The 26474-nt window shown below is 51.2% G+C and overlaps 1 protein-coding gene across 8 annotated transcripts in view; it reads right to left on the minus strand.

Moving 5' to 3' along the window:
- Positions 1-7931: 7931 nt before the first annotated feature.
- The window catches only part of SPAG9 (sperm associated antigen 9), a 47303-nt gene continuing 28760 nt past the window's right edge, over positions 7932-26474 (minus strand). For 4 of the 8 annotated variants that reach the window (XM_054170819.1, XM_054170818.1, XM_054170822.1 and 1 more), the window contains 22 exons: positions 25412-25469; positions 24750-24902; positions 24614-24665; positions 24068-24198; positions 23718-23774; positions 22724-22897; positions 21975-22104; positions 21657-21749; positions 21223-21390; positions 20412-20583; positions 19206-19433; positions 18460-18655; positions 17582-17704; positions 16960-17040; positions 16439-16506; positions 15115-15263; positions 14076-14247; positions 13062-13175; positions 11378-11416; positions 10363-10533; positions 9484-9621; positions 7932-9330 (listed from right to left, as the gene is read on the minus strand). In XM_054170819.1, coding sequence (XP_054026794.1) covers positions 9215-9330; positions 9484-9621; positions 10363-10533; positions 11378-11416; positions 13062-13175; positions 14076-14247; positions 15115-15263; positions 16439-16506; positions 16960-17040; positions 17582-17704; positions 18460-18655; positions 19206-19433; positions 20412-20583; positions 21223-21390; positions 21657-21749; positions 21975-22104; positions 22724-22897; positions 23718-23774; positions 24068-24198; positions 24614-24665; positions 24750-24902; positions 25412-25469 — 2783 coding nt within the window. In that variant the 3' untranslated portion in view covers positions 7932-9214. The remainder of the gene's footprint in view (positions 9331-9483; positions 9622-10362; positions 10534-11377; positions 11417-13061; positions 13176-14075; positions 14248-15114; positions 15264-16438; positions 16507-16959; positions 17041-17581; positions 17705-18459; positions 18656-19205; positions 19434-20411; positions 20584-21222; positions 21391-21656; positions 21750-21974; positions 22105-22723; positions 22898-23717; positions 23775-24067; positions 24199-24613; positions 24666-24749; positions 24903-25411; positions 25470-26474) is intronic. The other 4 variants (XM_054170821.1, XM_054170820.1, XM_054170823.1 and 1 more) reach the window with 1 other exon arrangement.

The raw sequence follows: 26474 nt of genomic DNA on the forward strand, positions 1-26474 counted from the left end.
GGGTCCTGCACTGTAAAGGTCACCAGCTCCAGCTTTGGGCATAAGATAGTTGCTCGGTGTTGTCACCCTCCCCCCTCAGTGTTCAGGCTGTGCCCCGGCTGCCTTTGCTCTGCCTTGCCTTTTTGGGGCAGGCAGAGCCTTTCCCCAGCAGAGCTCTGGAGCCCCAGCAGCACAGGCCACAGCTTCTCCTCCTCCAGGAGCAGGATATTGCTATTGGGCTGCTTTAATTTTGTTTACTGCCTCCATTCTGCCAGCTCCTGCAATCCACTTGACGCTGCTTTGGTTATTTTTATGCTTTGACTTAAGAACAGGGAGCTCCAAGGCTGCCCTTCAAGAAATACCTCGAGGAACAGAGCCAGGGGAGCCATCACCTTATTGACTGGACTCTTCTGAGCCCTGTGTGATGCCTTAGGAAATAAACTCTCCTGGAAACCTGCAGCTGGCTGTAAGCTCTGCTGTACAGCAGAAGCAGAAATTCATCTTCAGCAAATCCCAGGCACACAACACAGAGCTGGACGTGGCAGGGGTGGGAATTGTGCTGTTCCTCAGGCAAGGAAAGTGCTTGAATCTGGGGAACTTGATTTGTAGACCTACAAAGTTCTTGGCTATGTCTTTTGTGGCCCTTTCCCTTCCTCCTGCACAGGTCAGCAGCCTCCCTTTGCTGACAAATGCCCAATGTCTGCAGGCAGTTTCAGCCCATCCCTTACCAGCTTGCAGCTGTGTTTGCAATCATGGCAACACCTCCTGATTCTGTGGTGATGACTTCACCCTCTCATCCCTCTTCTCTTCAGCCCATCTTAGGTCATCTGAAGGTGCTGTGCAGGGCAGAGGGCATCGTGGCTGGGGCAGAGTTGGGATGCCTGGCAGAGGGAGGCCTCAGCCAGGAGCTGAGGGGGTGGCTGCCCGACCCAGCTGCACCATGGCTGATGGCTGGGCCAGAGACGGTTTGGGGCACACTCTTGGTCCCTGCAGTGTGCACATCCCCAGCTTGCCCCCCAGGGACCATGGGGAGCCTTTGCCAGGTTCTTCTCTTACCTTCATTTTCCCCCCTCCCAGCCTGCTGTTGACTGCTGGTAGCAGCAGCCAGGCAGCTCTCAGCTCCTTGCCAAATCCACCTCTGCGGTGGCCAGATGAACCTCCCAGCTCTCCAGGAACCAGTAGCCAAACTTCCTGGCTTCCCGGGCTGATGGGCTGTTAATGACACACCGTAATGATCCTCTCCACTCTGCCATCCCACACACAAACCCAAGCCTCTTCCTGGTGTGTTTAACCTGCAGCTCTGCTCCCTGTAGGGACAGGGCTGGGATGTTTCAAATGAGGCCACTGGGAATTTGTTGCTCGATTCCAGCTGTTTCAGGGGATTTCAGCTCCTTTAAAAACTCCAAGAATGGCAATGGAGATAATTTGGTGAAGCACTCACAACCTCCTTTAAAAGCTCCAAGAATGGCAATGGAGATAGTTTGCAGGCTGTCCAGAGGCAGAGTGCTGGGGGTTCATTCCAAGAGCAGTTAAATGCTGTTTCTCTGTCATTGTCTCATGCTGGTTACTCACTTCCCTTGAGAAGCCAAGGAGCTGGGCACATGAGCTGGACAAGGTTCTCCTCTCAGCTGCCATTCCCTGGTCAGAAATCATACCTAGAAATATGTCTGCAGAGTCTTGAGCCAGCAGCCAAGACAAACAACTGCTTCTCGCAGGAGCTGGGATCTGGAGTTCACCACCATTCATGGGGAGCTGGATCCAAGGTTTTGGTTTGGCTGAGCAGAGCTGAGGGAGCCCAGCCCCCAGCTCCTCCCAGTGTCAGCAGCCAGGGCTGGGCTGCTTCCAGCTTATCTTCATGGGAGCCCCTGGCTGAGCTGCAGTCATCCGAGGCAGCAGAAGCGCTGGGGACCAACACCCTGCTGCTGGTACTGTGAGCAAAGGTGAGACCTGCTCTGCTAAAGCAACCTGCACCTGAGCTGCACCCCAGGACCTGCACCCCGCCTGGGCTGGGCAGCTGCCATGCCAGGGAGGCAGCTAGGACCTGTCCCAGGCAGCAAGTGTTTCCCAGGGGGTTTGGTCCCTTCCTTAGGTGACACATGGCAGCTGCTGTGGCACTGGAGGCAGGAGCATGGCAGCAAGTGCCAGCAGGCATCGGTCTGCTGCTGAGCAGGAGAGGGGCAGGGCAGGGCAAGGAGCTGGGCAAGGCAGATCACCCAGTACAGGGCTGCATGCTGCTCCAGGGGCACAGCAGCCTCGCAGGCCATGTTCCCTGCCTGCCCCTTCAGGTCACTGCCCAGACACAAGCAGGAGTTGGCCTTTGCAGCTGAAGGAAAGGGGCAGCTGGAGCTCCCTTCTCCACCAGCCCTGTCCTGAACATTCAGATGCTGAGCTGGACACCTCTGGCATTTCTGAAGCTGGAAGGCTGCTGAGGCACAGCCTGTTCCCTGCCACTGACCTTTGCATGGCAAGCCCGAGGACTGCTGGCATTACAGTGAGGGTAAGAAACCATAAAAGAAGGCCTGAGCCCAGATGGGCAGAGCCAGAGGTGCCTGCAAGCCTTCACACAGGGCTGGATACACTGCAGAGCCCCAAGCCTGCTCTGCAGCACTCATGCTCTTTCCAGGCAGAAGGAGGGGAGCTGGGGTGTTTCCCAAAGGAACACAAGTTCCTGAGCCCTGCTTTGGGATGCCATTCCAATGGGCACCTGCCTGGATGCTCTGCTGAAGTCCTGTCTGCCTGGGCACCTCTCAGCTGAACAGCTGCTAGCTGCTGGAGCTGCTGGCACCTGAGGGTCCTTGTGGGACACCTCCTTCGTAGCCCACTTCAAAATCTAAGTACAAGCAGGCCAGTTCCTGCTGGTGTTGGGTTTACCTGCCCTTGCTAAAACATCCTCAGTTCCCACACCCTCATTTCTGTGCCCTCAGCTGTGTTTGGAAACAGCTGAGAGGGACCCTCCAGGGTCTCTGTGTCCAGCAGGAGCAGCTGGCCCCATCCCTGTCCCATGGTGGCTGCTGTGCCAGGGCAGCTGGAGGGGCTCTGAGGCCAGGGCTCGGGTTTGGGACTCAGCTGCTACATGTTTGAGTTTCAGCTGCTGGCTGAGCAGTGCCTGTCCCCTGTCCCCTCAGAGCCTCTGCTTGTGCCACATGCAGGGAAGAACACTTCAGCTGCTGCCCACCTGGTGCCTGAGGCGTGCTCAAGAAACAGCAACAAGGAACTGAAAGTAAAAGGCCAGAGGGAGAGAGACCAAACCATTGTGTCCAGCCCAACCCATCCCATGATTGGTTGGCCCTAGACAACAGCACATCTCAGCTCCCTTGGGTACCCAGCCAGGTGCCACAGGGGCTGAGAGTTAGGAGAGTTCAGATTTCCTGGCACAGCCAGCACAGTCCTGGCCAGCGTGAGTGCAGCACTGGGACTGGGGAGAGGGATGCTGGCTGCATGACTATGGCTACGGCTGCATCCCCCTGGAGGCATCCCCCTGGCTGCCCAGACCTGCTGGGGCTGCAGAGCCAGACTGGCTGCAGTCAGAAGAGCTTGAAAGCCATGGTTTTATTTTCTCTCATTCTCTCTATTTTTGGCTTCAGATTCTTGGATGTCTCCTGCCTACTCCCTGAATCTGTGACAGGGAGTAGGTTTGAGATAGTAACAATATTAAAATGAGTCAAAGCACAGCATGAGCTGAAAGTTAGCACAGCTGCAGAGCAAAACCTCTCAGCAAAAATAACAGCCAAGGAGCAGTCAGGTGGGCAGGGAGCCTCAGGAGAGGACCAGGGAGCGAGGGAAGATGGCAGGGTCAGTGGGGTCCCCTGTGCTGCACGGTTCAGGGAACCTCATGGGGACTGCCAGACATTGGATGTCTCTGAGTTCAGCTCAGGCTGAGCAATCGAGGAGGCGAAGCCCAGAGAGAGATGCAAATAGTCAGAAAGCAGGGGCTGGGAGGAGAGAGAAAGACATTTGTAGGCTGTGGGAGGAGACCAAGGGAGCTCTGGTGCTAGTCTCCAGAAGCTGCTGCACACCAAGAAGAGAACAACAAAGCTGCCACCCACACTGCCTGTGCGAGGAGGAGGAGGATGGTGCTGACCTCCTGAACAGCCCCAGCTGCAGGGGTGCCCTGTCTGTGCCATCTCAGTCTGCTCCCAGGTCAGTGGTGAGAGAAGGGTCACCTGCCTCAGGCATGGCATGGATTCCTCCACAGCCTCTCTGGCTCCATCTTCCAGGCCAGCTCTCCTCCAGCAGACACCAAGGCCCTTCAGCTGCTGCTGCTTGCATCCTGTCTTCTGCTGAAGTGACCCAAGCCCAGCCCAGCAGCGGTGCCCAGGCAGAGCAAGCCAGGACCTGACTCCTGGGGAAAGCAACCAAAGAAAGGAACCAACAAGCTGAGGAATGCTCATTTGCTTCATGTTGGTCCCTCAGCAGGGATGGGGCTGGGCAGCAGGTGAACCATTTGCAGCTCCCAGATTGAAGTGCTGGGTGCTAAGAGGCAGAGCTTGTCATGGTCTGCTGCAGGGCAGCTGTGGAGGATGGATGCTGAGCAACCTGTTAGAGGCTCTCTTCTTGAGCTACCACGCTGCTGCTGAGGGCTGAGCTGCTCCCCAACCACCAGGTAACCAGCAGAAGAAAAATGGCTTTGAGGCCTTGTGGACCCCCTTGGTGCTCCTGGAGGGGTGCCACGCTGAGGTGTGGCTGGGCATGGGGAGCCAGCTGCAGCATCCTTCATCCTTGCCCAGAGGGAGGAGCTGCAGCCACACAGAGCTGGCTGCAAGGGACTCCACAGCAGCCACACAACTCTCCCTTCTGATCCTGGGGACTTTCATTACCTTTTGGACAACTTTGACAGGAACTCAATTTTCTCTTCCCCCACCCCCACCCTGCTGCTCTCCTTGAACACATCCATTAACAACCACAATAGTCCTGTGCTGGATTCAGCCTCCTGCAGCAGCCCTTAGCACCATTCCCACCCTCTGGGGGGGCCGGCTGCTCTTTGACCGCTGTCACAACAGTTTCCCCTCGAAGAGCTGCCGGAGGAAAGGTGAACGTGGAAAGGCCGGGAGAAGGCTCCAGTGCCTTCCCTCCAGGCCTCCACATCGCCTCTGAATTCCAAGAGCACCATCTTGTGTTCAGCCTGCCTGCTCCTGGTGCCCACCCTGCTCACCACCACAAGCAGACAACCACCAACCCATGGCATTTCTCAGGAGCTCCTGCACACCACCACCTGTCAGAGTGCTTTGAGAGGCAGGGAAATGATTGGCATCCTTGTGAGGAGACTCCAGAAATGAACAAAAAGCTTTGGGTTTTATTTTTTTCTGTTTCAGGCTGCTACAACCCTGGCAGCAGGACACTGGTTCCTCTGGCTGCAAGTGCAAATAGGGTTAGCATCTCAGAGGGGACACGGCAACAACTTCACCTGGGCCCTTCACTGCAGCCTGGCAGGGAGGGCACAGCACCATGGCCCCAGCAGGCAGGTGGTGCTCCCTAACAGCAGAGGTCACCCCAAAAGTTTCAGGGTCACAGCCACTCCTCACAGACTGCTCAGGATAAATTGCTGGGACAAAAATGGCAAGGAATAGACAGAGGAGCCAGGAAAGAACAAAGAGCTGGCTCCAGCCAAGGGTTGTGCTTCTGCAGGGGCAATGAACTCATCCCCAGGTGCTCACCCTCTGCACTCTGAGTGCCCCTCTGCCTTTGCTGGGCAGCAGGGAGTAGCTCCAGGGCTCTTTGGGAAGGTGCTAAGCCTGACACTACACTGAAGGGGCAGCCCCTGCTGAGCTAAGCTGCAGTTGTGAGATGTCCTCTGGACTCTTGGTGGGGCTCATGGCCATGGCTTGGGGGGGGGGGGCAGGCAGGGAGGAGGGCATGTGGGCATCAGGCAGGGAGAAGTTTGGCTTCAGGGCTTTTGTTCAGGCCCAGGCTGAGGCAGCAGGATCCTAGCAGGCAGGGGTCGACCCAGCAGCACACTGTGAGCTTCCCCCAGACCCTGTGGAGCAGAGGAGAGAGCAGACAGACAACACGAGGCAGGGCGTGTTTCATATACATATTTATATAGATTTCATGTACAAAGTTACATTCTGAACCCCATGGATTCAATAATAGAAATAAATACTGAGATAACTACACTGCTATCCGAGCTTTCTGCTCACAGAAAAGAAGCCTCAAGTTGTAACAGCAAGTCCAAGGCCGTGGGAATCCTTCTCGGATTACAGAGGCAAGTAAAACGCAGCGTAAAGTGTCCAACAGACAAACCTGTCCAGATACAGACATAAAATGTTTAAAATATGCTTAAAAGGTTGAGAAATGTGCAGCAACGAAATCAAGAAAGGAAACTTAACCTTGTTAGAGGGCAGGAGAGACATTTAGTGTACAGAGAAGTGCTCTGAGGTGTAGGACGGGCTGCGGCTGAACCCTGCTCAAGGAACCTTCCCTCTGCCCCCAGAACCATCTGGAGCTCGCCCTGTGGCATCCGGCAGGGCAGGGCCTCCACAGACCCTCTCACAGGAGTGCTCAGCCAGGCTGACTCCTTTGGTAATTTGTGTAATATTCAGCTGGAAAAATACTGAGCCAGGCAGCACCCCCAGGCACACCTCCCTCAGAGCAGCTCAGGCTCACAGCTGCCCATGGCCAAGGCAGCTGTGAGGGAAGTGTCTGTGCCCTGCCAGCACAGCAGGACCTGGACAAGAGAGATGCAGCAGCTCACAAGTGTCATCTGGACCACGCAAAGGTCCTTACCCAGGCACATGAGGTGCTGCAGTTTGTGCTCAGAACGTTCCTAAACCACGGACAAGCTGTGGATGTCAAGAGAGCAGCTCCTGTGCAGATGCTTTAATCACACAAGTGGATGTGCAAGCATTCCTCAGAGGGGGCTGCAGGAGTGCTGGCATCTCAGTGCTGGGGGCAGGAGCCTCATTCAGCACCCAAAGGCAGCCTAAGCAGAGCTGGTGAGTCCCAGAGAACCGAGATGACACATTTACTGTGCTGCACCTTAGGACGGGGGAAGCTTCTCACTGAGGGGGAAAGTGCCTCTGATCCGCACCCTGACTGCTGGCGTCTGCAAACCCTTCCACTCTGGGACTGAAACACTCTCTGAAGCCTCTGCAGGAGCTGGCCCCCTGAGGGCACTAAGATGGCACAGTGGGCCAGATCCATTTGGCAAAGAACAGGTACACAGGTGCCAGCTGGGGCTGCCGGGAGAGCAGAGCCCAGGCAGGGCGAGGACGGGACGGGGATTGTGCGCTTCTCTCTTGAGAGCATGAGAGGGGACAGCCAGCCAGGGGGAAGAGCTTTGCAGACTGCCTTTCCAAAACAAAACCAACAGAAAATGGCAGGAGAAGCAATGAAACTGCCCCACTCACAGTGAAGGTTCTGCACAGCAGCAGCAGGTTAGACAGCACCGTTCTGAGAGGGCCAAGGGGGTTGCTAGCCCAGACGTGCCTCAGGCCTGGCTCAGCCCTGAGCAGGGCTCTCCAGCAGCGCTCACCCAGCTCCTTCCAAAGCTCCCAGACCTCGCAGCTAAGCCAAAACACTTGGGGAGTGCCATTACAGATGGATTTGGAAAGCAAATGCTGAGGACCATGCTCCCATCGCTCCTGGCATCTGAAGAGAACAATACTCCCAAGGTGTCAGACATCTTTAATAAGGATTTTTACTACAGAAGTTCATGTCCTAGATACATATTTACCAGAGGAACAGCTGTGTACAAAATACGTCGCTTAAAAAGTCTTTATACATAGAAATCTAACTAATAGACCTGACTGGAGCTCTTCTGGTTTATCAGCTATGATATGCATCTGAGAAAGCTGCCTAAAGAGGTATTTACACAACAGACCTCAGCTCAATGTGTTCAGTTAAAAAAAAAAATTAAGAAAATATAGAACCAGCTGTTTGCCTGATAGACCAGAACGGCTCCTATTGCATAAAAATGGTTAGGCAGGTTTAAAAGTCTCTCTCCCCTCACTGCTCTCTTCCTCCTGCCCCCTCTCTGCTCTGAGCAGAGCAGTCCCGCCCTTTGGGGCTAAGTGCCAGATGTTCCTGACAGCAGCCCAAAGCTTCCATCTTCCAGAGAGAAATGAGCGAGCAGATCTGGGGTTTAAAACCTCCTGAAGCACAGAAAGCAAGAAGTGCTTAGCGCTGTGTGATGCTGATGTAAACCCAAAAGGAAGACACCTCCAGCTCACACTCGTGGGTACAAAAATAGCTGGTGAGTAGAGATGGGCAGCCTGAGAGCAGAGCCTCCCCAGCTGCACCGAGGGACTCTGCTACCTGCAGACGCTGCTGAAAAATGGTTTATGTTTTTTCTTTTTACACTCAATGGGGTATGGGGCTACAAAAAAATACATTTTGTACTTAATTCCCTGGCACTCAAGCTCCTCACAGCCTCACTTGGGCAGAATGTGTTTCTCCTGTACACCCTTCAGTCTTTTCTCATGCTCTAATCGAGGTCTCCAACCTTCACACGTGTAGTGCCTCATGAGTTTGACCAGAGAAGATCAGGCAGAGAAGATCATTCTGGTGCTCAGGACAAAGGGAGTTCAGACAAGAACAGAACAAAAGGCATCCCCTGATCAAGAATCTGACAGTTGGCTTCCATTTAAACCATCCAAGAATAACCCTTGGGAACCAAGTTGCTCTGTGTCAGGGACATGGAAACCCACTGCTCAACATTGCTCAGTGCTGAGGGCAGCAGCTCCCAGGCTGCAAAGGTCCACAGTGAAAATCTCTGATTTTATTTAAACATTGTCAGTCCTGTACAACTCCCTCTGCCCCCCAGCTGCTGCTGCTGGAACCAATTAGCCTGCAGACACTGGGCGAGCTGCAGCTCACAGCTTGCTTCAGCCCTCACCCAGCATCTGGATGAGCCTTAATCCATCTCAGAACGTGCCCATTTCCTACTGCTCTGGGAACAACTTTGCTGTTTTACTCTAAGCACTGTCCAGTGGAATGCAGCTGCAACAAAGCTGGACTCAAGTGCACTCCACTGGCTGCTGTGGCACAGCACACCACAGGTCTCAGCTGCTCACCAAGGCGTGGGCCAGGTCTGACCTCCTGACACCGTCCATGGAACACAGGTGCAGTAAAACAGCACAAAGCTAATTCCTGCAGTTAAGGGTATGACAGGTTTGCAATAGAGAGTTAAACAGCAAAGAAAGGCTCCAACATCATGGAGTGAAACAGGGTTCACAAATTAAAAAACATGCAGAAGCTTTTTTGTCTTTTCTAAGGTCTCCAGCTGCATCCTACAGGCTCACTCACTGCCACACAGGACTTGCCACACTATCAAGTGACTTCTCTCAGCTTTGGCTACAGAAGGTTCAATTTGTAGAGCTTCTCCAAGGAGTTCAGATTCTCCACCTTCATCACCTGCAAAACAATTGGGCAGACAATAAACCCCAAAAGGAACACCCAGCAGAGCCCAGCAGTGACAGCCAGGCTGGGAAGCAGAGCTCTCTAAAGCTTGGCTGGTGACCTGGCAGCTTGAGAAGGTTACAACTGATTTCAAACTCCATTTCTTACCCATTCTGAAGTCGATGTACCCTTCTCCACCACTGATCACCAACATTGATTTTAAGGGACTCTGGTTGAAGGACTCTTGGGCTGGTTTATCAGCTGTTAGCTCTGTTCCACCACTACTTTGTGGGCAGACAACTTGACCTGGATTAGAAACAGAATACAGTTTTATGCCACATCTCACAATGGTGTCCCCTGCTTTTGGTCACTGGATGACAGACGATGCCCAGGGACACAGCTAGCTGTGGATTCCAGCATCTCTTCAGCAAGGGGCAGAGCTGGCTTGGCTTGGATCTGCTCTCAGAAAATCTGGTCAGGGCAGTTCAGTGAAATCAGGAGAATTCAGTGCCCCTTGGTGGATTCCCCAGTACAGACATGCAGACTGAGAATGACACTGGAACAGACTTCAAGGTGACTCAGTGCATGTCAGCCCCCAAGCACAGCCCTGCCTTTTACTTCCTGCATCTGAGCCCTTGGAGGGTGGCTCCAGCCAGCACAGCACCTGGACTTGACGATCTTTGAGGTCTTTTCCAACCTTATTGATTCTATCATTCCAGGAAACTCAGCTTTCCCAACAGGGTCTTCCCTGTGGGGGCTTCTCCCTTTGTACCTCACCCTTCCCGCAGGCTATCAGACTCCCAGACTGGCCCTTCTGAACGAGTACTCACTCACTCCAGGAGGCTTTCCCATGGGGAAGCAAAGCACTTTGTGACATCCCTTTCCTTCACACTGACCAGCAGTGCCCTCAGAGCGGCCCTGGCAGTGGCACAGATCCCTCCTGCCTGTACCACTTGGTGCTTGCTCTGGCTGCCCAAAAGCTGCATCAGGCTGAGCGGAGGAAGGTGCAAGAGAAGCCTCCTGTGGGGAGTGGCAGGGGAGGCTCACCAGGCACTGCCACGAAGAACTTGACGGCGTCACGGTGCCCATGGAAGCAGAGCTGTGCATGTGCCATGGAGCAGTAGGGGATGAAGGTGCCAGGGGTGACCTTGTCGCTGTTCTCGTCGCCGTAGACGCGGATGACGCTGCCGGGCCGCCCGCCGGCCGCCACCTTGTTGGCTGTGGGAGAGGAACAGGGTGACGTTGCCTGCACACACAGCCACAGGCCTGGCCAGCTGTTAGGGAGCCTTATGGTACCATCTACAAGCTAAAGCCAACTTAGAGAACAATGAGACAGGAGGGCAGCAATGCCAGTTCAAGACAGAGCTGGAAAGGAAGAAGGTCGCATGCGTCGTTATTTGAAGTACGTCGGAAAATGGAGCAGGGCTCTTACCAGTCTAGCATCAACACCAGCTCCTCATCACCCTGCTCTGGCAGAACACAAGTTGTGCCAGGACCGCATCTTTCGCTGCAGAGGAGCACCTCTGATGCCCTTCAGCATCGGCAGATCATTGTACTTTGACCCAGAATTAAGGACACCTTCGTTCCAACTCATCACAGGGTACGCCCTTGCCAGCCACCCGTGGGCACAAAGGAGCTACCCTCCTGTAACTCTGCAGCTGGGCTTTAGAGAGAGGTTTCAAAACCCACTAAAGCAGAGGAGTACTCATGCTAGACAGACAAGCCATCTCCATTCCAGAGACTACCAAGGAGTGACAGAAACGGTGATTGGTGACGAGACAGCAAATGGTGTGGATTAATGACACAGTTATAAGGGATGGGATCACACTGGCTGCAAGAAAAACAAAGTCTGGATGAAAATTCAGCTGCAACACAGGATGAAATACTAACTGCTGAGCAGATTGGTGGCCATTTAGCAAACATAAAACTGCTGCAATGCAGTAACTGCAAGTGGAAAAACATTTAGGAACATACAGAGGGTAAATCTATAAGGAGTGGGAAACAGCCTCAGAGTGGCTATTAGAAGCCTGGAAATAGATTTTGGTTCAGGATCTGCACTTACCCCTCAGCCCCAGTAAACGTCCCTGGTGGAGGATTACAGCTAAAGTGAGAAAGGAGGAAAGGGGAAATGGATAGGTGTGACAGCAGAGGAGAAGGATCAATGAGAACCCACCACTTGCCTAGGCTGGATTGAGAGCTCAACAGTGTGGCTCGTAAGAACAGCAAACATCACAGGAGATCACAGGTCCCAAACCAGCATCTTGTTACCAAAGTTTCAGCACCAAATGGACATGGGAAGCACTGCCACGTCCCTGTGCTCTGTGGCTACCAGGTGGATTATTGATTAGCAACATTTCCCCTTTCTCTCTCTGCTTGGCAGGAAGCTCCCCAGAGCAGCTCCTGCCTCAGGTACCCCTTGAGCCATCACCTGCAGACCTGAGGCTGCCCTGCTGCTGAGACCCAGGGCACTGAGATGGGCAGCTGCTAATACAAGGATGGCACTGGGTTTGAGAAGTATGAATTTCTGCAACAAGGGTTCTCAAACCCACTGCCAGGCTACCCACAGAGCTCTTCTGGCTCATCAGCAGCTAGTAAAACTGAAATGGAAGCAAGCAGCTTTCAGAGGGATTTTTGCCTGTCCACTACTGTTTGAAACCAAACTCCTCTGGAAACATTAAGTTAAGCATTATGCAAATTAAGAGCTCTAATTTTTGAAAGCATGATTTACACCACCTCAAATTCGTGACAGGAAGTCTGTCCTTCCTTAGGACACTCATGCAATGCAAAAAAAGACACTCACTGGATGGATGGAGAATGCAATGGAACAGCATGGGAACAGTGCACTGTGAGCTGCCCAACAAAGCAGGGACAACAGGAGGGCTTCACTCTGCAGTCATCCTAAGCCTTCACCTCTGGCACCGTGCTTTCCACACAGCACTGCAATGGGGACTGCCCAAGTGCTGCACTTCACTCTCAGACTAATGCTCAAACCCAAGGGCAGGAGTCTCAGGCACAAGTGTTGGGGTTTTTGGTTTTCTGTTGGTCCCAGTGCAGTCAATTTCCACACAGGTAAGATTTGTTTTGCTCTTAACTGGGCCCTTCCCTGCCCATGTCTGAATGCTTTCTCTGCCACCCCCAAGCAGCTCAGCCTAAGACAAGAGCCTGGGGTCTGTCACTTAGCAGAGCTGGATCACTGGAGCTGTCCCTAGCAGGCAGAGCCCTGTCTGCAGAGTGTTTACAGCTCCTGTAACTGTGAACATGCCCTTTAAAGCTGTCCCAGTCCTTTCTGCCAGCCTGGTGATGAATTCTCAAGAACTCAAGCCAGTCAAATGGTGTTAGCAGCAATACCAACCTGCTCAAATCAAACACAAACACATTTTGCTGATCATGTGGCAATCAAGATAGAACATTAATTGGGAGACTGAAGTAATCTCCTGCAGCAACACTTCTGTGAATGCTGCCAGAGCTCTGAACACCTCTCAGGCTTCAGAGAGTCCTCTCCACTCCAGTCACAGGGACCCTGCTCAAACTGGAATGCAGGAGATTCTGAAGCTGTGGGGACTGGCTGTAGCCATGTTCACAGATCAGGTGCTAAACACCACCCAAGGCCAATCTGTCACAACCCTGAACGACTCAGACCTAGGGGTGAAGCTTTCTACCCATCAGCAAGCACCTGCCCAGCGGGGGGGCAGCCTATGTGTGTTGACAGCATAGAGCACAGAGCTATTAATTGATATTTTACTTACTTTCTGTTAATGGAATGGAGATGATGACACCATTTCCTGTTCCTACCCATAAACGATTACAAGACACCATAAGAGCTGTGATTCTCACAAAAGAGAATCCCAGTTTACCAGTACCTAAAAACAAGAGATGCTTTTCATCAAAAATTATGAGCAAGAATCGTTTTAAGTTCCATAACAGAGAATCTTAACTCCAGCTCCCCAGCCATGCAGACAGAAAACTCCCTCCCACTTCAAACAGAAACAAGGTAGAGGAGCACATTGAAGTTGTAAAGATAACCTAAAAGGCTCTTAGGTACAAGTTGTGGACCTAAACAGGAGACTAAAATTGGCTGTGAGAAAGCACAGAAGCTGTAATGGCTCCATTCTGAGGCTTGCAGCACCAGGGCAGCTTTTCAAACTAGAAGGTGATTTACAGGGGTAAGGCAATGGCTTCTCATCCATTTACATCAACTTCCCATCCATCAGCACTGTGGGGGGAGTGAAGGCGGCTGCCAGCCAAGCAACAGCACAACAGCTGCTTAGGAAGGATTTCCCATGGCCCAGTGACCTCTGTGTTCTGTAGGTGGTCAGACTGCTCTCACATAAACATTAATGCATCATCAGAATGCTTGTTTAACCTCAAACCCAACCAGCATTTCCCATTCTGCATCTGCATTTGTTAGGAGGCATTTTTCCAGGCAAGCAAAGGATTCTTTTCACTCAGCTTTAAAGAAAGGCATCAGTGCAGCAAAAATAGAGATTTTAGTGTCTCTTGCTGCCAGGGCCCAACCACCCTTTTCCTCAGTTCTAAGCTTTCTGGGACAACCTAGGCATCAGGTAGGATCAGACTACAAGAAGGGCTACCCTGCTCATCCTGTTTTAGATGGCCTTAGGCTGCTGCTAACAGACCTGATGTGAATGGCCTTCCACCCACCCTGTCCCTATCTGCAGGGAGAGTTCCTGATCCAGAACAGGAGAAGCAAGCTCTGGACAGCAAGAGGTGCAAAGACACAGCAGCTCTTCTCACCCCCTTACCTAGCATTTTGCTGACATAAGGCTCAATGTCCACGTCCTGCAGGTGCTGGTAGGTGTGTGCATGGTAGAGGCGCAGGGTGGAGTCCAGGCGAATGGACACCCACACCCCATCCCCCACCCAGGCCAGCTGCCTCACTTGGCTCTCTCTCCTTGGGTGTGCATCAAAGGACTTCTGTGGAAGAAGGGATTTGAAATTAGAAGATGAGACAAAAGGAAGAGTAAGAAAGGCTTCTCTGCTCCTCTTGCACTGACAGGATTGGCAACTGTTCCCAGCCCTGTGCCCTGCAGTCCAGCAGCAGCCAGGGCTGTGCTTGGCTACAGCTGCCACAGGGAGCTGGTGAAGTACCAGTCCCAGTGCTTACTGCCTCCCTGGGCTGGGATCTCAGCCACATTGTCATGCCCAGTCTCCATCTGCATACCACACCCCAGCCTGGTCTGCCTTCCACCTCCATTTACGCTCTCTGCTCCCAGCTCCTCCTGTCCCAGCACCAGGGGTTTGTACAAAGAGGTTTTCCTCCTGCCACCTTGCTCCTGCCTGCAAGCCCACAGTAGCCACCAGCAGAGCTGCACTGGTGGATGAGATCCTTCCTTTCAGAGTTCATATAGAGAGTCTCCTGCACAAGCCCAGGTGATTAGCTGGCTGCTTGGTATTTTCAGCAGGGCTGAGCTGTCAGCCTCACCAGGTCTGCCCACGTCTCAGGCCAATTAGCAGAAGCTGAAGCATTAATGCTGCTAATGGCTTTCAGAAGCCCTGGCCACCCTCTGTGCTTGCCATGTCACGTAGACAATGCTTCAGAAACACCAGCTCACACCTTCTATAAACAAACTCTTCTGTAACTGCAGGAGGGCACCTTCAAGATTAACACTTACAAGCCTCTGAAGCATGCAGAGACAGATCAGAGAGGAGGTTACAGGTGGGAGGAGAACATAATGAGGTGTTCCCAGAGAGAATAAGCTGGGAGCCAGCCCTACAGGCTCTGCAGAAGGAGGCTTTCCAGTTCTTGGCCAGCTAGATGGGAACTAAAGCATTGTAACTTGCCTCTATCTTCATGGCCTTTGGTTGAACAACATAGATTTTGTTCCTGTAGCCACACCAGACCTTGTCGTGCACCACGGTCATGCAGCGTATGGAGTGATGTGGCCGGCCCAGGTCCAGCAGGTGGTAGTTGGTCAGATCCCACTGACCATCTTGGAAAGCAGAAGAGAGAGAGACACAAAGCAGGATGTGAGTTCCTCTGGGGCTAGAAACCATCCCAAAATGCAGGTGAATACCTCAGCAGTGTAACTGCACTGTGGTAACCTGGGCAACTCAGTACAAATGCACGGCTGGGCTCCTTCCCAAGGAAGCAGCCACTGGCTCTGAACTGCCAACAGCCTCAATGCTGCTCTCCTGCTAACAGAGTCAGGCTGCAGTGACTCAAGTTCAGAACACAGCAAAAGACTTTGAAGACAGAAGTTACTCAGTGTTCAAAGCTCTGTTTGGGGAGGCACCAGGCTACCTTACAAACAGCAGCTGCTCCCAGAGCAGTAGGCGCTGGCTGCTTGACTGGGCAGATGCTGGCCAGCAGCAAGGCTGCTTTAAAATAGTGTGAGACCTTACCTGGGCACCTGAAACCTGCCCAAAGCAGCCTCAAGATCAAGTAAAATTTTTCTGTAGACTGAGCTAGGCCACAGATCATCACTGACATTCACCTGAGATTCTTAAGCTTCTGAAGCCACTAGAATCTGAGTTTCAGAGCACCCAAAACCTCACCAAAGCCATACTGACTTCACCCCAGATGCCTCTTCCCAGTAGCTGCATTAGTGACATGCTACCTCTTTAATGCTTCTAACTGCTGAGCACAGGGGGTTAAATTCCCCAAGAACAAATGAACAGGGAGTCTGTGGAAACAAGCCAGCAGTTAACTTCCAGGAGCTCACTGCAAAACCATCCCCTCCAAGGCTTTATTCTGGAGGCTGAAGAATCAAGCTTGGCAACGAGTGGTTTGGGCAGGAATTCTGAAGGGAATGCTTACAAATTCTCCTTGAAAGGCTTGACCATGGACTAACAGTAGTAACAGAAGGCATGTCTACTGAGCATGATGAAATAGTAAGAGATGATGATCAAAGCAGACTTTATCACTGGCTTTTGACTGTTTAGCTCAGAGATATCCCTTTCTCCTTCTCGGGACAGAAAGTTCCAGGGATGCACCAGGCAGTGCATAAATGGCACCTGGAGCTGCAGGTGAAGTACTAGAAAGATTTCTCAGGACAACCTGGAAAAGGCCCCTGGGGAATCCTTTCCAAACACCCTTCCCAACTAGCCATTTGCTCCCCAGTGCTGCTGCAGCTCCCCTGGCTCCCAGAGCTGACAGAATGCTTACCGACTCCACGGTGGAATATTGCTAGAGTTCCATCAGCTAGTGCAACTAAAACTATTCCTTTGACATGTCTGGGGAGAGAAGGAGGCACAAGAACACACACTGTTAGGCTGCACCTCTCACAGGGCAAAGCAAGCTATCAACATTCTCTGTTTCAGCACACAGTACTGGCCCTGCTGCTGGGGGTCCTGCACTACAGCTCAGGAGAAGGGACAGCACCGAGGCATCAAAACCCAGCTCAGAAAGCTTCGACTGCATCTAGCCACAAGCCTGCAGAAAACACTAAGGCTAACAACCTGGAACTGCTTTGAGTACACAGCTACAGCTCAGCATCTGAGCTGATTTCCAACAGTTACAGGATTCATCTTCCTTACTCCCCAAAGGTTCTCCACTGCCCCTCAGAGAACATGCATGCATTTATGGCAACTGCCATCCCCAACAGCTGAGGAGGAAACACCAATCTACTTTGCAAGTACTTTAAGAAAAGTTCATTATGATTTACATGACATTCTTTCAAGACTTACACAATACTGAGAATAGAATCTTTAAGTTTAATGGCATGAACACATTTCCTCCACTGGGCCACTGACGAATGAACATACAGGCTGCAAAGACAAATCAGGAGGGATTAAAAGCACTAGGAAAGGTCTAGCAGACAGGAAAAACACCCAAGCAAATCCCCTGTAACTGAAATCCCCCAAAGGGAAAAGGTAGTTTGCATCTTTCACTGCAAGCTATGTATGGACTGCAAGGAAGAACTCCCTGAGCAGCAGAGTGGTTTTTCAGAGGCCTAAACGAACTCCTTTGCAGATACATCTACAGGAAAAAGGACAATGGATTTTGTATCATAATAGTGAGAGTTATGGAATTATCAGACCAGAACAATTCCTGGGACTACAAAAGAACCCAAACCAACCAAAACCTTTCTGCATTAGGTGTTGCCTGCCAAGAAGAGCTTCCTGATCACCTGCATCATGTGCAGTGAGTTCTGCAATGCTTAAGTGTAGCAAAGTGTGCAAGTTTAGGCTCTCCTGAGTTCTTCTTGCACTTAATCTTGACTCCAGACAGTTTTCAGGCCTGCAGACACAAGAAGCAAGTTTAACATCTGCTTTCCAAAGGACCTGACCACGGTGAGCGTTTCCTTACCATCCGTTCTGTGCCCCAAGCCACATCGTGGGCAGAAGGCTGCTCATCTTCTGTGCTTCTTCTCTCACCAGATCCTGCTCGTTTGGCAACACTGCAACATCTTTGTACAGCTCTGACTCAGTACTGAAAGCAAGCAAAACAGCAAAGCAGTTAAAACACAGAGAACAAAGTGCACAGGCTGCTCTAATTAGAACCCAGGGGGTTGCTTCACTGCTGCCAGTTTCTACACTCCACGTTGAAGTACAAAAGGTATCTAAAACCCAGGGACTGTGCAGGAAATGAGAGAGATGAAAACATCTATAACAAAGAATTTCTTCAAGGGGACACTGACTTGTACAGAAACACCTGGGCTCCAGTCAATGGACTGGCAGGGGAGTGTCACAACATCAGGCACATGTTAAGAGAAGTACTTCTAAAAAAAGCTGTGTGACCCTTTTGTGCTTGGTGTGGAGAGCAAAGTGTCCTGAGGGTCTGAAACACTGATGACTTCCAAGCTACTTTCTCTCCAACTGCAGAGTGACTGCTCTGAGAAAAGCAACTTCACCTGAGCTCCCAGCTGCCTGGAAGGCACCAGTGCAACCCTTGTTGCTTTGCCATCCAGACAGGGAACTTACACAGCCACCTGGTTTCATGTCTGAGAGAGGACTTGGTGCCAGGCAGGCAGACACTCACTGCTCCATTTTGGAGGTGTCTGCACTCCATGGAGAGAGCTCAGAGAAAAGGCTGCACACAGGTCACCAAAGCGTAGTGTCTTACAGCAAGGCTATATAAACCCCAATATTCTTCATAGGATAAGAGAGGAGTAATCTCACCCCCTGCTATGCTCCTACAAACATTCTGCTTTCACTGTCAGAGGTGTGAGGATGGAGACTCTCTACCTAGGCTGGTAGACTGGAGAGGCCTCAGCTGTGTGCTGCACTCCCAGAGGGTCTGTGAAGACATGCTCTGTGTAGACTCCAGTTTGTGCAATATCAGCTGCATCTTCTCCTGTTCCTGCACTGACCTCTGTTGCTTCTGTTGCCTCCTCTGCTGTTGGAATGTTCTCCTCTACTGCATTATTTTCAGTTGCAATATCTATGGGACAAGAATTGAAATAAGCATTTAACAGCTGCAAAAGAACTCTCAGTTGTTCAGAGTATCAAGCCAGTGATTTGAGGGCATAGATTGCCCTTCAAGTAATCAGCAGAGAACAAATACACAATCCACAGCTCCAGCAGCAGCCGCATTCCCACACAGCTGTGAAGTGACTGTGGCAGGAAGTGCTGAGAAGGCCTGGGAAGCAAACAGCTTCACTTCAACCTCTGGTAAGCCTTCACAAGATTTAAAGCCTATATCCACATCCCCCCTAGTCACAGCAGCAACAGCTCCATATCAAATACTGAACCACTTCAAAGCTCTCTTCTGTCTGTGCAGGAGACAGCTCTCCCAAAGCAACTGAGAGCAGCAGCTGTCCACAGAACCCCTCCACAAAACTCTCACCTACAAGCACCCAGTGCAAGCACTTCAGCCTCCCAGGCATGCTTCACAGAGCACCCTCCCAGCCAGGCTGTCCATGAAGCTCTCTCACCACTCACCTCTCAGTCACATCTGATGGGGTCTGCCTGCCCCTGGCAGAATGTCCTACCTGGCTGTTTGTCTGCCACCGGTGAGCCCCCGTCGGCATCGTGAGCTGCAGGTGCTCCTGTGACACCCTCTGCAGTGCAGCCAACCACTGTGATCCCTCCCAGCAAGCTGTCTGTGTCTGCAGAGCTGTTGCTGGTCATGCTCCCACACAGAGAGGACTTGTCCACTTGACTGGGGTCTGCTTCTTGAGACCCCTCTTCTCCTGCAGGATAGTCTGTTTCCCTTGCCCCTGGAAGAGATCCAGCTGGGGTTTGTTGTGGGGGTAAAGGTGAATCCCTCTCCCATCACACAACGAGCTGAGCAAACTCTGCATTCCCCCAGGTGGAACACAGATCTCAGCTACAAGCCTGCCTGGACATGGTCAGCAGACACCAAAGATGCTGTCACAAAAAGCAACAGCAGCACCCCCACACTCTGCACCTCTGGCTGTCACAAACCATACTGCCACCTCCAACCACTCCATTTCCATTTCAGATGAATTCTCCACTAGCAGCAGCTCTCTCCACCGCCTGTGTGCAGGGGCACCCACCTACACCTTTGTGAAGAACTGAACTGCCACAGAGCCTTTGTTCTTGAAGAGAAGCTGTTGTTCACTTGTACAATGCTCCCAAATACTTTTCAGACTCAGAATATTACCCTTGGTTTCTGAGAGTGTGGCTTGTATTTGACTCTCTTCTATGCTTGTTTGACTTTAGAAGTTACACAGATTCCATGGGGCAAAGCCTCCAGCTTCCCAGGAAAGACATTTCTGAGTGTACCCAAAACTGCTTCACTGGAAATGGTGCTACAGACTTCTGTAAGCCAAGAAAGAGCACACTTAGCTCCTCTTCAGAGTCATCCTGGCCTCTGCTGGTGTCCCTCAGCTCACTATCCTCAACACAAGGATTCCCTCTACAGGAAGCTCCAAGACCTGCTGCTTATCTTCAAGAGGCTGAAGAGGTCTAAAAACCCAACATATTTTCCTTCTGTAATGTTCAGTTCCACTAAACATTGGCACTGCTGCACATTCATATCCTCAGTGGTGGCTGCTGACATCTCTTGACCTGAGTTAATGTAGGCCCAATGTAGGCCCTAGAACCAAACACTTCATGACTGTGCTACAACATCTGGGCACACTGATCAACAAAGCCTGGGCTCTCCACTGCAGAAGAAAACCTGCACAGGATGCAGCTGAAAAAGCAGGAGCTAAAGCATGCCAGGTGCCTACCTGGGACACTGGCAATGCAAAGCACGTGAGAGTTGCAGACAATGAAACTGTCCAAGATGTTCCCTGGCTGGTTGGCATCAATGATGATCACTTTTGTGGCAGAATGTGTGCTAGTACAGATCCAAACCAGGCTAGATAACTCCTCCTGATTTTTCAGCTCCTTCTGCTGGTCCTGAGGGAGAATAAAGGCAGAAGAGAAATGAGTAACAACAGGAAGGGGGACAAGCATGGAGCCATCACCTCTGAACCTGGATGCTTTTACACCACTGACTACAGAATCAGAAACAAGTTAAGTACCTTCAGTGCCACTGTAACACTACAGTCACTGTTCTCTAGGCATTTGTGTTATGGAACCCACTCATTAAACACTGGTGTAGAAAGTGGTGGAAAACAATGACACTGCCCAGTTAGACAAATATGAAGCTGCAGAAGAACACTTAGTACCAGCCACCATGGCCAGTATCACCTGAGAGGAATGGGATGTCCCAAAGCACTGTTAAAGCAGGCCCTTGGGTTTATGCCCTTAACACAAATTCCATTCAGTGCTGCTTCATGGAAACAAAGGACCAAGCCACATTTAACCAATGGCACAGACACCTAAACCTCTTCTCTGGAATGGCAGAACATGAACAGCTCTGTGGCAGATGCCCTTCAGAGCAGAGCAGTTTGGTAGATGGCTTCAAGAACCCAAATATCTGGGGTTGGTGACTACCCAGGAAAAGCCTTTGCTAGCAACCAGCCTGGTCACAAAGCATTTGATTAATCTACAGACACATGGCAGATGCTCAGCTGCACAAAGCATGCCCCTCACCTTGAGCTCCTGGTCTAGTCTGTCTAAGCTGCTCTGCGATCCTGTTTGCTGCTTGCTCCCCTCCGCGTCAGCCCCAGTCACGTCATTGTAGAACACACTGGCACCAACCACAGAGCCACCATCTCGTGTCTTCCCTCCTGAGAGGTTCACCCCTACAGCACACCACAGCTTGAGAGAAAGAGAAAAGATTCACTTGAGTGTTCAGCTCAGAGAAAGGACTCCTTGACTGTTACACCTGGTGAGACATCTATCTGCGGTGCCTTGTCAGGAATTCCTGAGCACCGGAGTCATGCACTTTACTGAAGCTTAAGTTCTGATCCCCCTGTGCCTCCAGGACTTCAGTGAAACTTCATTTAAAAACTCAGTTTCATTTGGGAAAAATCTGAAATGAAACTACTGAAGCTAGAGGCTGTCCAGCACTGTAGATAACTTACCTTCATAGAAGTATCCTTCTCATCTAAAGGTCTCAGGTAAACAGGTACAGGCAAGTTCTTCATCTTATTCTCACCCTGGCCACCATTTGCCACCTAGATAAAAAAGCAAAACCAAAGAGCAAGTCTTTCCCTGGTCACAGAGGTCTGCAGCTGTGGGGTGAGTGGATCACACTGTGCCAGACACCACTGACAGCTTTCCTCAGAACGACTCTTAACTGCCACAGCTCCATTAAGAACAGCACTGGAATCACTCAGACAAGCTGTGCTCTACCCCCCCAGAACATGAAGCTGTCAGCACAACATCCGAGCACCCCATACCTGTTTGTACTTCTGAGGTAGACTCCAGCCAAATGCCTGCACCCTGCCATCCTCCTTCTGCACGTGAGCCTTCACCTGGCGGTACTGCTCCCGCTTCTGCTCCCGGCGCGATGCCAGGCTGGCTTCTGTCCTGGGGGAGAGCCAGCAGAGAGAACCCTTACTTGTGCCCCTCAGCAGGCTTGGTGTGGAGAGAGCTGCTACTGACTCAACTGGCACGGTCTCTGTGGAAGCACTGGCTCACCACAGACATGACTAAATTTTCCACACATCACCTAGAGAGCAGCAGGTTTCTTGGGGCCTACTTCTAAGGCACCCAAGAAAGGCAGGCAAAGCCAGAGAGTGCTTCCAGCTTCCTTAGAGAACATTAACTTGGGCTGTGAACCACCACTAGAAGATCTAGAAGGTGTAAACCAAAAGGAGAGATTGCCAGAAAGAAGCACAGGAGGCAAAATAAAGCACAGGTACTTGTTAGCCTGGCTCAGGTTCTTCTGTTTTCCCACTGAATTATCTGCACAGCTCTTGTTAGCTACACCACCTGTGCAGCAGAGCTGCCTCCTTTGCCTGACTGCACCCCTGTGAGAGGCAGAACACTGCTGCCAGGCCCCCAGAGCACTCCTGCACAGCTGCCCTGCTCAGCCTGCACTACGCTGGTCCCTCACACCCAGCCCAGCTCACCCAGCAGCATGCTGCTGAACTCAAGGGAGCACTTGTTAGAGCAGACCTAGTGCTGCAAAGCCAAAATGTCTTACTCTTCACTGAGGAATTCAAAGGCTTTAGATTTGTCACTTGGGAGCTGAGATAAGGTGCTGCTTCTTTTCTTGACTGATGGAGTAATGTGTGAGGTTGGAGCATTGTATTTCACGTTGACAGGAGGTTCTGGTTTCTTAGCTGTATTGCTTGAGGAACTGAAGAGTCTGCTAAAACTAGGAGAGAAGGAAAGAAGCTGAGAGTTAAGATTTGTAAGAGATCCAAGCGTGACTGCAGGCAAAACTGCACACACTGCTCAGGCCACAGCCAGACAACTGTGTAGCAGCAGCCACCACATGCTCAGCAACACTCTCAAAGCACAGAAACTCAGGTCAGAAAAGGGAATCCTAAAGAATTATCCCAGCTGCTTGTAAGATTTATTGTGATCTTCACCTTGAAGGGACATCTATGGGGAAACCAACAAAGTCAGGATGTGGAGATCAGACCTGAAGGCAGTTTATGAAGTGTGTTAGTTCATGCACAGAGCACTTGAACACCACCACTTTCTAGGCTAAAAGATAGTTTTCAGCAAACCACATCAAGAGGTACTCTGACACACATCTTGCTGTGATCAATGCTGGTTTAGATCTAAAGAGCTTGAAGTTAGAAAAGAACACTTGGCCACCAGCAAGTCAGGCTGCAGGGAAGAAAAAGCAGCTTAAATACAGGCAACCCACAGGGGCTGTTCAGGTTTCTATTTCTCATCAGAAAAAAGAGTCTAGAAAAGTGCTCAGAGCAAGAGGCCTTATGCACTAAGCTAGAAACACCTGCAACACTTTGGCATGAAGCTGCCCAAGTGCCCAGCCCTGCACCACCAGCTGCAGCTTGCAAGCCACTGGCAGCAGAGAAGCTTCCAGCACAGGCACAGATGGGTGGGCAGAGGGCAGCAGGTGAGGCCCCATCTGCCAGGAGGTGATCAGCCAACACATAAGGGTGCCAGCTAACCGCTTAGGGCTTGTCTTGATTTCTGCCACTCAGGTGTGTCTCAATACTTACAACTGCCAGATGCTTGACCTCTTCTTTTCCTGCATGGCTGGGTTCTCTCTAGATGCTCTGCAAGACAGGAGTGCCAACCTTACTGAGTGGGCATTGAAGGGAAGCAATGGAGCTGGGGCTAGCTCACAAGACAGGAGTGCCAACCTTACTGAGTGGGCATTGAAGGGAAGCAATGGAGCTGGGGCTAGCTCACAAGACAGGAGTGCCAACCTTACTGAGTGGGCATTGAAGGGAAGCAATGGAGCTGGGGCTAGCTCACATTCTACCACCCAGGTTAGCATACTGCAGGTATCAAAGCTTGGCTGTTTGCACTGCCACTTCTCACCAGGGCACATGATAGAGCCTCTCACCTTATCATCTCTGTCCATCTGACAGCCTCCTGGAGCTCCATCAGCCTCTCCTTGTACTGGTTCCTCTCCATCAGGACCCTGGCCATCTCCACACGGGTGAAGCGCTTCCGCTGGGCCGTGGGCACATCGCTCTGGCACACAGGAGGGCAAACATGGGAGGAACAGTAGAGCACAGCCTCTGCCTCCACTAACAGCCAGTTTAGGGCACAGTTACAGACACCAAACCATTTGGGACTCTGTAAACCCACCTCAGTTCATCTTCCTCTCCTCCCACCCTTGGCACCTAGCATAATCTGAACGCCAGCTCTCCACAGTGTGTCACACAACCATGGGCAGAGGGCACAGAACTAGACGTGGGCAGGCTGCACCCACTTGTGCTCCTTAGATCCTCTGCCTCTTCTGCACAAGGAGGAAGATTACCACTCCCTATCACACAGCACAACTGAGCAGCACACACTAAATGCATGTGGACTTCTAACATCCCCTGTGAGTGACAGTGGCAGCACACACACAGACCCCTGCAGTGACAGCAGCAGAGATACCTACATCATCCTCCTCCTTGGCCTTCTGCCTTGCTTCCTCTGCTTCTGCACGAGCCCTGCACACAGAATAAAGCAGAGCTGCATTAGTGACCTCAGTGGGTTTCTGTCTTTCTTTTTTACAGCCAGGAAATTACACTTACTTCCTCAGCTCTTCTTCCAGCTCCTTGTTCTTCTCCTCAAGCTTCTGCTTTGCTTGTTTCACAGCCTCCAGCTCACCCTGCAGCACATCCTTCTCACAGGTCAACTCATCCACCCTTGCTATCAGGTCATTCTTCACAACATTCAGGGCATTTCTAGACAGACATGGGAAGGACACCATCACAAGGGGCACTGTAGGCTCTGCTTGGCCTCAGCCTGATTTTATTCTTGAAGTCTACAAATTCCTTATACAGAGCTGCAGTGGGCAGATAAAGCTTTCTCAAGCAGGTCCAACCCTCTCTCCCCAAATGCCAGACCTCTGCATACCGATCAGTCAGAAGGGCTGGTTAGAGGCTGAGCTCCCCAGCAGTGCTCCAAGAGCTTGGCTCCTGCAGGCACAGCTGTGTTTCTGACAGAAAAGGCATGGAGCTGATCTTTCCTGGGGACCCACACTCTTTGCAGCCTTACAAGGGAAAATGCAGCTTTGGCTCCTTAGTGTCCTAATTTCTAGACCACCACCACCTAAGCTACGTTTATCCAAACACCCCTAGGAATGCCAAACACACCACTGCTGCTCTCAGAAGTGGAAGCACATCTCTGTTATTTCAGATTTCTGTGGATGGAGAGCTAACAAAATATTTTTGACATAAACATTGTCACTTACTTTGTCTCCAGCAGCTGAGTGTTCTCCAAAATCAGGTTCTCAACCTCACGCCCCATTCCTTTCCAAAGCAAACAAACACATCCAGTTAGCAGATGAAATGGATGCTTTCACAACACCCAACTTCTGCCATGGTCTAAGAACAGCTGAGTTTAAGGATGACAAACTCTGAGCTAGCTGAAGCTTCAGGACCAACCGACCTTCTACATTTAGCTTTCCCCTCCACCTTCTGCCCACACTGACTGGAATTAAAGCCTAAAGGCAACCCTGACTAGGTCCTACCTCCACCTGCTCTGTTCTGGAGAGGTTACAGCACCACTGAGACAGAATCCAAAGGCAGCCTACTGAGGAATGATTATTGCTCAAAGCTGAAACTGCTCCTGCACAGCAGGTTGGGTACAGAGGCACACAAGGCATGCTGTATGAAGAAGCTCAGCCTGCGAGCACCCTGCAGACCTCCCCAGAGCAAATGGTGCCTTACCAAAGATATTATGGTCTGTAAAGGCCATGCACCCCATGTAGAGCAAAAACAAGAACAAGAACCAGTTCATGTGAGGTGTAATATGAGTGAAGAGCATAAAAATATTTAGACTTATGAAGTTAGAGTGAATTAAAACCAAGCCACCACCACCAGTCTGAAGTGGAATGTGAAGCCCTTAGGAGCAGGACTCCTATGAAGGACAGAGGTTTGAGAAGTTCAGTTTGTCACAACCACCTCTACTGGTCAGACCTCCTATGAAAATCACTACCCTCACCTATCTCATCTGCTGTGGAAGGATTTGGAAGAAATGCTTTCAGATGGATGTGCTGCTCTGGACCAAGGTGAAGTTAACTTTTCCTGTCACTGCTTCAATATTGTTTACATTTCTGGAAATCAATTTTGTCACCCTGTTGTTTGCATGCCTAGAGTACTCTGATTGGTACGGGTTGAGAGAGATAAATCTTCCAGGCAGAAAATAATTGCTTTTCATCTTGTACAGCAAGCTAGTTCCACACTGATAACGCCAGACATGATGCTAATTCAGGGGTAGCACAACCAATTACTGAGATCTTAATGGTGGAGGCC

This window comes from Dryobates pubescens, chromosome 20 (genome assembly GCF_014839835.1).
Source record: "Dryobates pubescens isolate bDryPub1 chromosome 20, bDryPub1.pri, whole genome shotgun sequence".
Taxonomy (NCBI): domain Eukaryota; kingdom Metazoa; phylum Chordata; class Aves; order Piciformes; family Picidae; genus Dryobates; species Dryobates pubescens.